The 14,831-nt window shown below is 35.6% G+C and overlaps 1 protein-coding gene across 2 annotated transcripts in view; it reads right to left on the reverse strand.

The window, feature by feature from the left end:
* Rala (Ras-like protein A) overlaps window positions 1-14,517 on the reverse strand; it is a 77,069-nt gene extending 62,552 nt beyond the window's left edge. The window contains exon 1 of one of the 2 annotated variants that reach the window (XM_067123409.1): window positions 13,283-14,517. In XM_067123409.1, coding sequence (XP_066979510.1) covers window positions 13,283-13,287 — 5 coding nt within the window. In that variant the 5' untranslated portion in view covers window positions 13,288-14,517. The remainder of the gene's footprint in view (window positions 1-13,282) is intronic. The other variant, XM_067123410.1, reaches the window with a different exon arrangement.
* Window positions 14,518-14,831: the final 314 nt, after the last annotated feature.

Consider the following 14,831-nt stretch of genomic DNA (forward strand, 5'->3'; position numbering starts at 1 on the left):
TATCCATTATCCTAATTACCATGGCAACAATGTTTGACAGGCCACGCAAGTCCTCTGAATTTGGACTCAATAGTGCATAGATATACACACGTTATGTATGTATGTATGTATGTATGTATGTATGTATGTATGTATGTATGTATGTGTGTGTATATATATAATATATATATATATATATATATATATATATATATATATATATATATACATAAACATATAATTATATATATATATATACATAAACATATAATTATATATACATACAGGCATAATCAAAACACAATCGCTTGTGGAACAGACATAAATTTCTGACTCACATCAGGATCGAACCCAGGTCTTTTAATTGAAAGACGAGCCTTAGGCACAGTGGCACTGAGGTTCCAACTTCTTTGATGACTTAGTGTAGCTTGGTTGGCAGCGGTCCTGTCTTTCAATTCCAAGACCTGAGTTCGATCCTGATGTGAGTCAATTAATATATATATATATATATATATATATATATATATATATATATATATATATATATATATATATATATATATATATATATATATATATATATACACACACACACACATGCATTATCGACATCAAATCTAGACGAAACAAAAAAAAAAAAAAAAAAAAGGCACGATGGACGACAATTGCACCAACCAATAACGAAATTCAAATCGATTTCGAAAAGCCGAATACGGACTCTCCGCGCGGGACACGACATGTCCCCAGGCACGGAGCCGAAATCCCAATCACTGTCTGTGCATTGCCAACCAACAGCCCCCCCCCAACCCCAAACCATCCCAACCCCGTTCCCAAAAGAGAAATATATTATTCCTTGACATTCGGACATCGCATTCAATCTCAGAAACGCCCAAATATAATTAGACTACTTTTGCAACGAGTGTATTCGGCCTGGGGTCGTTTGCACAATTAAAGAGAGAGAGAGAGAGAGAGAGAGAGAGAGAGAGAGAGAGAGACTGCAGTGGGTTGCAGCAGCTATAAGGCTTCGAAGACTATATATGAGAATGTGAGTCTCTCTCTCTCTCTCTCTCTCTCTCTCTCTCTCTCTCTCTCTCTCTCTCTCTCTCCAATATCAATACACTACGAGTATAAAACACATGCACATTAAGATAAATAAATAAATAAATACATATATATACTGTATATATATATTATATATAAATAAATATGTAAATACATTATATAAATAAATATATATATATAAAATCATTCAACAACAATATTAATAATAATTTTCACTGCAAATGAATAAAAAATGGCTTCCAGTCATCACAGAACATAATAACTGCCCCTAACCCAATAATAATAATAATAATAATAATAATATAATAATAATAATAATAATAATAATATACAAACTAAACTCAACCTGAATGCTAAATGTTTACAGATAACTTAAAACACAATGACAACAGTACGACAGAGCAGTCTCATTCATCAGCTCAGCAAGGAGAACAATTAATTTTATTACTGGCGCTTAATACCCTGAAGCCAACAGCACCTGTTCTCCAGACACTCTAAATACCGTCCTTTCTCCTTGTACTACTATGTGTATGTATGTATGCATATGTGTATATAATATACATTACATATACATATATATATATATATATATATATATATATATATATATATATATATATATATATATATATATATAACGAACATCTCTACTGCATTGCACACTAACAAAATGGAATCAAATAAGCGTAGTGACACACGTTATTTCGCGTGCACAAAAACGCCACGGAAGACGACGTGACAGCGAACGAGACATGAGTGAGTTTAGAGAAGGTCTTTGTAAACATACTGTGCTTTGTATGCATGAATATATACAGTATATACATATATTTATATACATATTTATATATATACATATATATATTAATATACATATAGGCTATATAAATATATATAAATATTTATATGTATATATATACAGTATGTATATGTATAATTAAACAATAACTACATTCATATATATATATATAATGTTACATAATATATACAAATATAAATATACATATACATAAATTAAACTTATAACCAATAACCATAAGAATCTCGACTAAGCATTCTCCCACCCATTTGATTCCCCCCTCTCTCTCTCTCTCTCTCTCTCTCTCTCTCTCTCTCTCTCTCTCTCTCTCTCTCTCTCTCTCTCTCTCTGGTCTGGTCAACCACAGGATTGCACTCTGCACCATCACATCACCTTCACCGCAAAGCAGCATCACTTTCATCACAACTGGTCTCAGATACTCCAGTAATATTAAACAGACGATACCGTATATTGTCCCCATTATTATTATTATTATTATTATTATTATTATTATTATTATTATTATTATTATTAATGGTGTGTTGTTGTTGTTGTTCAGAAGACGAAACCTATTATTAATAATAATAATAATAATAATAATAATAATAATAATAATAATAATAATAATAATAATAATAATAATAATAATAAGACTATTAATTAATTATTTTTACAATATTATATGTTTATAAAATACATATTTTTCATATGGAACAAGGCCACCAGCTGAAGAAGGGAGCTGAGCAGGCTCTCGAAAGCAACTAACTTGAAATTCAAGCTTAATAATAAAATAATAATAATATTATTATTATTATTATTAATTATTAAGACTATTATTATTATTATTATTATTATTACTATTATTATTATTATTCAGCAGATGAACTCTTTTCATATAAAACAAGCCCATTATTATTATTATTATTCAGCACTGAACTCTTTCATGAAATCCAAGCTTGAAAAGATTATTATTATTATTATTATTATTATTATTATTATTATTATTATTATTATTATTATTATTATTATTATTATTATTCAGATAAAGCCTTTCATATGGAACAAGCCCACCAAAGGGGCCTACTGACTTGAAATTCAAGCTTGCAAAGATCATGGTATACATCAGAAAGAAGTAACAGAAGGTAATAGTTAACACAGAAAGAAGAGATCAATTATTAGAAAAGATAAAATACCAAATTAACAAATATATAAACACATAAGTTAATTAATAAAATACAAGGAGAATTATATTAGGATATAATGCATTGCATCTTCGCTTGAACTTCTGAAGTTCCAATTGCACGACATTCTCTGGGAGGCTGTTCCACAGTCCAACGGTGTGAGGAATAAAGGACCTTTGGAAGTGAGAAGTTAAGACAGTGAGGCATATTTACTGCATCCGTTACAGCGCTGCAGTCAAACTGGGCAACTGGTTCTATTCTCCCTTCCTGGAAGGCCATGATAACAGTTAGTCCTTTGAGATAAGAAAAAATATAAAAAAAACTAATTCATTTACAAACAATAGACTTGTCCTGGGCGGCACCACTATTCACGTCATCCCGTCTTTCGACAGAGAGAGAGAGAGAGAGAGAGAGAGAGAGAGAGAGAGAGAGAGAGAGAGAGAGAGAGAGAGAGAGAGAGAGAGAATGTTATAAAATGAGAAAACAATATGTTATAAAAGAGAAAACTTATGGAATGAAATTTATTTTCATTGGAAGGAAGGAAGGAAGGAAGGCAGGAAGGAAGGAAGGCAAAGGAAGGAAGGCAGGAAGGAAGGAAGAGAGAGAGAGAGAGAGAGAGAGAGAGAGAGAGAGAGAGAGAGAGAGAGAGAGAGAGAGAGAGAGAGAGAGAGAAATTGTTATACAACAGGTAAAACAATATGTACTCTGAGATTTTCATGGAATGAAGCACTACTAGGCGAATCAGGAAGGGGAGAGAGAGAGAGAGAGAGAGAGAGAGAGAGAGAGAGAGAGAGAGAGAGAGAGAGAGAGAGAATGCATTAACATATTCCTGCAGTTGTTTCAAGTTAATGATATGCAAACTCTCAGAGTCAGAGAGAGAGAGAGAGAGAGAGAGAGAGAGAGAGAGAGAGAGAGAGAGAGAGAGAGAGAGAAACAACGACCTCACAAATATACATTAAGTAAAGCGCGCTCTCATGCACAATCGCGTGAGTTCCCGCAATTTTTATATTCTAATTCTCGAAAGTCTGGTTTTATATATTTTAGTCAGTAAACAATTTAATGCCTTTTATACTAAGAACTTGTTCTGTTTCTCGGGAATGAGGTCGTTTTAGATCTAATTCCAATTCCAGTTCCAGTTCCAGACGTCCTTTATTCCTCACAATTAGAACTTCCAAAGGTTCAAGCGAAGATGCACTCTTTGTATTGTAATAAATTATTTATATTTTCATCTATTTAATTATTTATTTCTTTATTTATCTTTTCTTTTTTCAATAAAAATGGAATATAAGATTTAGACCAAAAACTACTTGAGGCTAGAGGGCTGCAAATTGGTATGTTGATCATCCACCCTCCAATCATCACACATACCAAATTGCAGCCCTTTAGCCTCAGTAGTTTTTATTTTATTTAAGGTTAAAGTTAGCCATAATCGTGCGTCTGGCAACGATATAGACCATCCCACACCGGGCCATGGATAAAATTTCATGGGGCGCGGCTCGTACAGTATTATACCGAGACCACTGAACGATCGATCTATTTTCTGTGGCTTTGATTACAAGCTGTCCAGAAAACTCGACTGCGCTGAAGAAACTTCGGCGCATTTTTAACTTGTTTAATTATGACATCTTTCTGTATTCCCAATCACCTCCTGTTACTTCTTTCAAATGAACAACTTATTCTTTGGAAGCTTGAATTTCAAGGCAACGGCCCCTATGGCGTCCTGTTCCATACGAATGAAAGGAAGAAGACGTCACAAAACAAACGCAACCAGACGGGCGCATTGTTTTGGGGAAGGCCTAAACTTCAACACCACTGCCGACTCAATTTAGAAGTCACGTTTCGATCTTTTGGCTGAAAGCCAATTGGGCTGTCGCATGTATACTTTGATCTGAATTCATGTGACTTTTGATCATGATTACAGAAGATGCCATGACACAGTTTGATGTCTTCTGAGTTGTGTATTCGGCTGTCGCATGTATACTTTGATCTGTGATTCATGTATGTATACTTGGTCTTTTGATCGTGATTACAGTGAGTCATGTACAGTATGTATACTTAGGCTTTTGATAATGACTGCTTTAATTCATGCACGTATATTTAGCCTACTGATAATGATTACAGTGATACATATATGTATACTTTGCCTTTTAGTCAAGATTACTGTGATTCATGTATGTATACTTAGCCTATTGATAATGATTATTGTGATTCATAAAGGATATGTATACTTGGCCTTTTTATAATTCATTATGTATACTTGTTTTGATCATGATTCATTCATATATGTATACTTTTGATAATGATTACAGTTTTGATCCTTTTCAATGATTACTGTGATTCATGTATGTACACTTAGGCTTTTGATAATGATTACAGTGATTCATATATGTATACTTAGCCCTTTGATAATGATTACAGTGATTCATGTATGTATACTTAGCATTTTGATAATGATTACTATGATCCATGTATATATACCTTTCATTTGATAACTACAAACCCTTTTATCTCCTATTTTCTTAAATTCAACTGACACATTATGAAAAAATTTCAAGTCTTTAACATAAAAAAAAAAAAAAATTTCAAGCCTTCAACGTAAAATAAATTTCCAAGTGTTTTTAATATTAAAAAAAATGACATTTCACAGACTCACAGTGACCAGATTTACGTCATCTCAAGGAGACATCTTACCTGAAAGGGAAAGAAGAAAAATATAAGACAGGTGTTAAAAAATTCATCAGATCATCTTCTCACCTTTGGACTGTGGAACAGCCTCCGTACTGCAACTTCAAAAGCTCATGCGAAGATGCAACGCATTACTACCCTAATACAATTTTCCTTGCATTATAATAATTGACTTAAAGAAGGTAGAGAGTAAGATGGAAGAAGGAGAACACGAACAGAGGTGCAGTAAAAGGAACTGAATAAAGAACGAGAATTGAATTCAGCTTCAGAATTACTTTACGGAGGAATACAGTATGCCAATTTATTTCAATTTCGAAATTCTTTTATAAAAAATATTGAAAAATATTGTGTTAACAGTTTTTTTTTTTTTTTCAAAATTCCTTTGCAAATGGAAATCTGCATATGACCCAGTTTCAGGAAATGGAGAAATAAATAAATATTTCATCTTGTTTCTTCTTTCCTGCAACAGTGGCAAACTCTCTCTCTCTCTCTCTCTCTCTCTCTCTCTCTCTCTCTCTCTCTCTCTCTCTCTCTCTCTCTATACAAAATTACAGCTTTAAGTAATGGATTACGTCTCTCATAACATTCACATAATTACACTGAGCTCTCTCTCTCTCTCTCTCTCTCTCTCTCTCTCTCTCTCTCTCTCTCTCTCTCTCTCTCTCTCTCCTATGTAGCTCGCTACATTAAAATAATTAAACTGAAATGGAAAGGTTTAACTGATATAACAAGTCTGAGAGAGAGAGAGAGAGAGAGAGAGAGAGAGAGAGAGAGAGAGAGAGAGAGAGAGAGAGAGAGAGAGAGAGAGGAACTGTTATAAAAGAGAAAAAGCAATATTTGCTTAAGAGAATATTTCCACTGAATGCAACAATACTAGCTGAATCTGGACGGAGAGAGAGAGAGAGAGAGAGAGAGAGAGAGAGAGAGAGAGAGAGAGAGAGAGAGAGAGAGAGAGAGAGAGAGAGAGAGAGCTCTAAACATAAATAAAACTAAATATCACTACAAAAACACGACCGGAAATCAACAAGCAAGTACTATATATATATCTTGCAACTTTCTCCGGCCAGATGGTGTCAACTGCAAGCAATGCTTTCCGAGGGAAGAGTAGCAAGCAAAATTGCAACTCGGAATTGGGTGGAAAGTAGCCAACTCCAGCCCAAATTTGAGACGGTACTACGAAATCAAGCTTATTCTGACTATGTCGAAGGGACGTTTATTATTATTATTATTATTATTATTATTATTATTATTATTATTATTATTATTATTATTATTATTCAGAAGATGAACCATATTCATATGGAACAAACCCACCAAATGGGGCAACTGACCTGAAATTCAAACTTCCAAAAATTATTATTATTATTATTATTATTATTATTATTATTATTATTATTATTATTATTATTATTATTATTATTATTCAGAGGATGAACCATATTCACATGGAACAAGCCCACCAAAGGGGCTACTGAACTTGAAATAATAATAATAATAATAATAATAATAATAATAATAATAATAATAATAATAATAATAATAATCTTGTTTGGAAGTTTGAAATTCAAGTCAGTGGCCCCTTTGGTGGGCTTCTTCCATAGGAATAAGTTTCATCTTCTAAATAATAACGATAATAACAGTAATCTTGGGAAGAACAAATGTCAGAAAGCGGACGTGTCACCAGAGCACTGCAAAATCACAGGGATTTTCGTCCACAAACATAAATTTCACGCATCGAAGAAAGTGATTGAGCCACCCCCAAAACAAAAAAACAGCAATTTACAGAAGAGGTTCCACGAAGCTACCGCCGAAAGTTCCGCGTGGCCAAGTTCCGTGACACTGTGTTCCCCTCGCCTCCTTCGGGTCGACAGAGGACTCAGGTACGGTCGAATGAGCAGAGGCACTACGAGTCGAATAAGTGTGCATCTTGGAGGTCGAAGGTGCGTGAATGACTCTTCCTTTTTAATGTCTTTTTTTTTATTTATTTGCATCGATTTGGCGACGCCGAGAGACAGCAGGCGACGACTCGGAGCGTTCCGGAGCCGTCGGCGAAGACAGACGCGGCTGCGCCATTCATAAATTTCGTCTGTTTTCTCATTTGCGAGAAATCAGATGTACAACGAAACCAGTAAAAAATGCGCCGAAGTTTCTCTGGCGCAATCGAGTTTTCTCTACAGCCGCTACACCGTATAATCAAGGCCACCGAAAATAGATCGATCTTTCGGTGGTCTCGGTGTAATGCTGTATGAGCCGCGGTCCATGAAACTTTAACCACGGCCCGGTAGTGGTCTATCCTATACCGTTGCCAGAAGCACGATTATGGGTAACTTTAACATTAAATAAAATAAAAACTATTGAGGCTAGAGGGCTGCAATTTGGTATGTTTGATGATTGGAGGGTGGATAATCAACAAACCAATTTGCAGCCCTCTAGCCACAGTAGTTTTTAAGATCTGAAGGCGGACAGAATAAAGTGCGGACAGAATAAGGTACGGACAGAAGAAAATGTGGACAGAATAAAGCGCGGACAGAAAAAAAGTGCGGACCAGAAAAAATGCGGACAGAAAAAGTGCAGAAGGACAGATAAAGCCGGCGCAACAGTTTTCTTTTACAGAAAACAAAAAAAATGACAAATGAATTAGTTTTTTATTGTTTCTCATCTCAAAGGATGGGATTAACTGTTAATATGGTCTTCCAGGAAGGGAGAATATAAGCAATTGCCTTGTTTGACTGCAACGCTACGAAGTATGCAGTAAATATGCCTCACTGTCGAACTTCTCCAAAGTTCCAGAGGTCCTTTATTCCTCCACACACCTCTGGACTGTGGAACAGGCTCCCTACTGAGGATTTCTTGGAATTGGAACTTCAAAAGTTCAAGCCAAGATGCAATGCATTATATACCCTAATAATACTTTTCTTCTTGTATTTTAATAATTTACTTGCATTTTTATCTATTATTTATTAATTTATGAATTTGTTTTTCTTTTTCTAATAAGTGATTTCTTATTTCTGTGTTTCCTATTATCTTCCGTTGCTTCCAAATGAATACTACAATACTCTTTGGAAGCTTGAATTTCAAGTCAGTGGCCCCTTTGGTGGGTTTGTTCCAGACGAATAGGTTTCATCTTCTGAATAATAATAATAATAATAATAATAATAATAATAATAATAATAATAATAATAATAATAATAATAACAATAATAATAATAATTCTAAGAGATTCACAATTTCGTGAAAAAACAATCTGTAATATATTTTACTAAACAACTGTGGATTTTTATTACACAATAATAATAATAATAATAATAATAATAATAATAATAATAATAATAATAATAAGATGCATATCTCTTATGAACCAACGTGGGCACAAAAGAGAGAGAGAGAGAGAGAGAGAGAGAGAGAGAGAGAGAGAGAGAGAGAGAGAGAGAAATGCAAAAAGGGAGAAAGGGAACAAAAATAATTGAAAAACGAGATCTATACAGCAGAGAGAGAGAGAGAGAGAGAGAGAGAGAGAGAGAGAGAGAGAGAGAGAGAGAGAGAGAGAGAAGAGCAAAAAAAAATGGGGGAAAGGAACGAAAATAACTGAAAAACGAGAGAGAGAGAGAGAGAGAGAGAGAGAGAGAGAGAGAGAGAGAGAGAGAGAGAGAGAGAGAGAGAGGGCTCAATATCGGCGCCACTTTGACCTCCAGAGAGAGCAATCGACCTAGACGAGACAGAGAGAGAGAGAGACGGGGAGTCGAGACGGATAAATCATAAAACTGAAAAACGGCTTCCTTCGTCATAAAATGATCCTTTATTCTAATAGAGCGGCAGATGGGTGTGATCATTATTTGGATGGGTGACCAGCAGTGAAAGACTCCAAATTATGCACCAAACCAACGGGTCTCAATAAGGTTGGTAAATACAATATGTCTATGCAGACGTTTGCAGTGAAGTGGACACTTAGTTATTTGTCAGCTGTTATAGGTCGCAGCTGGGGGGAGGGCTCTCTCTCTCTCTCTCTCTCTCTCTCTCTCTCGTTTAGTTTAGTCTTTCTTTTCAACTTCCTTTTCTTCCTTCACTCTCTCCCCCTCTCTCTCTTTTATAGCTTTCGTTTTTCTTATTTTCTCTCTCTCTCTCTCTCTCTCTCTCTCTCTCTCTCTCTCTCTCTCTCGTTTGGTTTAGTTTTCTTTTAAACTCATTTTTCTTCCTTCACTCCCCCTTTCTCTCTCTCTCTCTTTTATAGCTTTCGTTTTTCTCTCTCTCTCTTTTATAGATTTCGTTTTTTGTTTCTCTCTCTCTCTCTCTCTCTTTTATAGATTTCGTTTTTTGTTTCTCTCTCTCTCTCTCTCTCTCTCTCTCTCTCTCTCTCTCTCCCATATCTTCTCCGTCGTAAAACCATGAAAATGGCAAAAGTTCCATCCGGTCAGAGTCGTATTTCTAAAACTTCGCCCCAAAAAATATTTTCATGAAAACTGAATAGAAAAATAAATATAAATTTTAAGTTCGCATTATTGAAACCCTTTTTCCATTTGATATCATTGCAATAAAGAAAAAGCTAAATAAAAAAATTTACAACTGACACAGCAATGTAATTCTGCCAATAAATATATTAATAATATATATATGTGTATAATCTTATGAGATTTAATATTTAAATATATATTTAAATATATATTTAAATATATATTTAAATATTTAAGTATTTATTTAATACCATTTTATGGCATTAAATAATTTTTTACAAATGTTGAAGAAATTTATGACAGTGACACAACCAAGTAATTCTGACAACAAACTCTTAAGTGTGAATGTATGAATGTATTACACATTGACAACAAAAATTTTGCCAATAAACTCATAATTATGAATGTATGAATTTGTTACATAATGACAATAAAATTTTGCCAATAAACTCATAACTATGAATGTATGAATGTATTACACATTGACAATAAAATTCTGGCTAGAAACTTATAACTAAATGTATGAATGTATTACACATTGATAATATATTCTGCCAATAAACTCATAACTACAAATGTATGAAATTATTAGAGTGTGACAATAAAATTGTGCCAATAAACTTACAGCCTAACTCTAAATGTATGAATGTATTACACACAGACAATAAAATTTTGCCAATAAACTCAACTATAAATGTATGAATTTATTAGACTGACAATATAGGCTCAATAATAAAAGAATACCAAGCCATGTACCCGGCTTTGAAGCATTTAAAATATATATATAAAAATCCCTGCCAACTGCCATCAATGTGCGAGATGGTTTCCATGACAACAAATGCCGCGAATACAGAATCGATCTCGCCCAGAAGTTCCTCGTTTTGAGAATAGAACAGAATAGAAAAGAAAAGGACAAGCGCTGGGATCTACAAGGTCATTCAGCGCTGAAACGGAAAATCTTTTGCAGTTGCACTATGAAACTATTGTTAGAAGAGGGTGAAAAAGTATGATGGAAGAGAGAATGTGAACGGAGGTACAGTAAAAGGAATGAAAGGGGTTGCAGCACTAACCCTCCCCCTAAGGGGACACATTTTGAGGTCACATAACGCATTTAAATGTCAAAATTCATCTAAATCCGTCCACCCAATCTTGAGACATGGCGCTATACCATAATACATCAAAATAAAAATACACAAGTAAAATAAGTTTCTTTGGCGCAATCGAGTTTTCTGTACAGCCGCTACAGCCTATAATCAAGCCCACCGAAAATAGATCTAACTTTCGGTGGTCTCGGTATAATGCTGTATGAGCCGCGCCCCATGAAACTTTAACCACGGCCCAGTGTTGGCCTATCCTTTATCGATGTCAGAAGCACGACTATGGCTAAATTTAACCTTAAATAAAATAAAAACTACTGAGGCTAGAAGGCTGCAATTTGGTATGTTTGATGATTGGAGGGTGGATGATCAACACACCAATTTGCAGCCCTCTAGCCTCGGTAGTTTTTAAGATTTGAGGGCGGACAGAAAAAAGTGCGGACAGAATAAAGTGCGGACAGAAAATAGCGCGGACAGAAAAAAGTGCGGACAGAATAAAGGGCGGACAGAAAAAGTGCGGACATAATAAAGTGCAGACACAAAAATGTGCGGACAGAAAAAAGTGCGGACAGAAAAAGTGCAGACCCAAAAAAGTCCCGACAGAATAAAGTGCGGACAGAATAAAGTGCTGACAGAAGAAAGGGCGGACAGAAGAAAGTGCGGACAGAATAAAGTGTGGACACAAAACAGTGCGGACAGAAAAAAGTGCGGACACAAAAAAGTGCGGACAGAAAAAAGTGCGGACGGACAGACGAAGCCAAAGATTAATTATTTTCCACTTCTCCCTCTTCCCATTTATCGAGCTTTCACTTGAGGGGAAAAAATAAAACACCAAGACGAAACAACGGACGGTAAAACAACAAGCGGCCACGTTGTTGTTACGCCCGACCGGCAGAGCGTTACGGATTCACAAACTAGCTGCACGTACAACAATTGATCATTAACGGGAGGAGCGAGTTTCCGAACGCATGAGCTTGTGTTTACTTTTTAATATTCATCAAAAAATAATATATATATATATACAGGTGCAATTCTCTATATACCTCACCTAATACACTTAAGACCACGCTGAGGTCATTCCTCAGCCTAACCTCAATAGGGCCCAGGGGAAGGATTACCTCGACGAGGTAGCCTAATCCCCACAGGAAATCCTGACCATTCCTCAGTTCTCGTAGCACGCCTGCACATATAAGTCTACGGGATACGATTACCACACTTGATGGCAGACACTGGTATAACTCCTTTATTATTATTATTATATTATTATTATTATTATTATTATTATTATTTTTAAGAAGAAGAAGAAGAAGAAGAAGAAGAAGAAAATGAAGCCTATTCATACGGAACAAGCCCACATTCGCACTGACTTTAAATTATTATATTATTATTATTATTATTATTATTATTATTATTATTATTATTATTATTATTATTATATTAAGAAGAAGATGATGAAGCCTATTCATATGGAACAAGCCCACATGGGCACTGAATTGAAGTTATTATTATTATTATTATTATTATTATTATTATTATTATTATTATTCAGAAGATGAAGCTTATTTATATGAACAAGCCCACATGTGTACTGACTTTAAATCAATATTATTATTATTATTATTATTATTATTATTATTATCATTAAGATGATGAACCCTATTCATATGAAACAAGCCCACCAAAGGGGCCATTGACCTGAAATTCAAGAAGCTTCCAAAGAATATTACGGTGTTCATTTGAAAGACGTAACAGGTGCTAAGAAACACAGAAAGGAAAGATCACTTAGAGAATAAAAAAGTATATTAATACATTAAAAAATATATAAAAATAAAAGTAAATTATCAAAATACACGAACTGTTTTATGGTAATAATGTGTTGCATCTTCTCTTGAATTTTTTGGTTTCCAACTGAACACCCCACAAGCAATTTGAAGAGTTGCACGGCTTCGAGACAAAATGAAAACCTAAAAATTAAAAACCTTAAAAAAAAACTCCCAGAGAAAATAAAACCACATCATTACCCTGCTCCCTTACCTCATGATTACTGGTTTCTCTTGGAAAAATTCCTCTTAAAAAAAAAAACACGCAGGAACAAAACACCAATGATCCACTTCCTCGGAAAGAAAAAATATAAACGGTATATTTCTCGACGACTGCTGATTGGAGAAAGCAGAAGAGCTAATTACAGACAGTGTAGTTTTTTTTTTTTTTTTGTAGGTATTTTTTTTACTTGTTTACTTTATGGATGAAAAACACGAATCGCACAGACGGAGTTTTTCTGCGGTGCGTCGACCTAAAGGTGCATTGAAATTACCACACATACAGTGGGATGTAGAAATTGTTTGATAATTTCAGAAATCTTCAGTGTTTCTCTTCCGAATGCAATCTGTGTCTTCAGAATTGCAATAAGTGCCTTGAGAATGCAATCTGTGTCTTCAGAATTGCAATAAGTGCCTTGAGAATGCAATCTGTGTCTTCAGAATTGCAATAAGTATCTTGAGAATGCAATCTGTATCTTCAAAATTGCAATAAGTATCTTGAGAATGCAATCTGTGTCTTCAGAATTGCAATAAGCGTCTTGAAAATGCAATCAGTGTCTTCAGAATGCAATAAGTTTCTTGAGAATGCAATCTGTCTTCAGAATTGCAACAAGTGTCTTGAGAATGCAGTCACTTTCTTCAGAATGCAATAAGTTTATTGAGAATGCAATCAGTTTCTTCAGAATGCAAGAAGTGTCTTCAGAAGACCCACTCTCAGAAAAATACCTTCAACCTCCTCTGCAGGCTATTTTCAGAACTCTTCTAATTTCCTTCACTGCCTCTTCAGAATACCTCCAAAGTCTCTTCAGAATACACTCTGGTGTCTCTCCAGAACACTGGTTCAGAATACCTCTGAATATCCTGACGTGTCCCTTCAGAACACCTCCAAAGTGCCTGTAGGACCCCTTCCAAAGTGTCTCTCCTTCAGAGTATGGTCTGGCCTCCAAAGGGCATCACCAGTCACCGTCAAACCCTCAGAAGCAGGACACGGGTGTCCAACGAGTGCCAAAAAGGTGAATCACACCCCCCTTGCTCCAAAATTCCCGTCCAGAGATGAGACGCACGTGAATCCTCTCGTGGGGGGAGTCCTTAGAGCACACCCTCACGCGGCCACAACAAAACATCAACTGAAGGAGTGGATTCTGTGCCTCCTACTCCTAACCCCCCTTCTCTCCTCAACCCCACCCCCCTCTCTCGTCTCAACAGGGGAGGGGAAGGAGGCTTTCTCTCATACTCCTCAGTTGCAAGCGTATATGTACCCGTATTGTTATTAACTGTCTCCGCCCACCTGCGAGTGCGCGCCCACCCGAACGCCCGCCCACCCATTCATGCACCTGTTGCATCTGTGCTCGTCGCCCGAGGCTGTCACCCACTTCCTTTAACAACTCCTCCCTCCCCACCTCCCCAACCCTTCACTCAAAACATAGCAAACTCCTCAAACCTCACAATTTGATAAACAGAAGCTTAGTTCGTTATTCGTGGGGAACCCTCATCGTATGATTGGGAGTACTGCTCTCTCTCTCTCTCTCTCTCTCTCTCTCTCT

This window comes from Macrobrachium rosenbergii, chromosome 21 (genome assembly GCF_040412425.1).
Source record: "Macrobrachium rosenbergii isolate ZJJX-2024 chromosome 21, ASM4041242v1, whole genome shotgun sequence".
Classification (NCBI taxonomy): Eukaryota; Metazoa; Arthropoda; class Malacostraca; order Decapoda; family Palaemonidae; genus Macrobrachium; species Macrobrachium rosenbergii.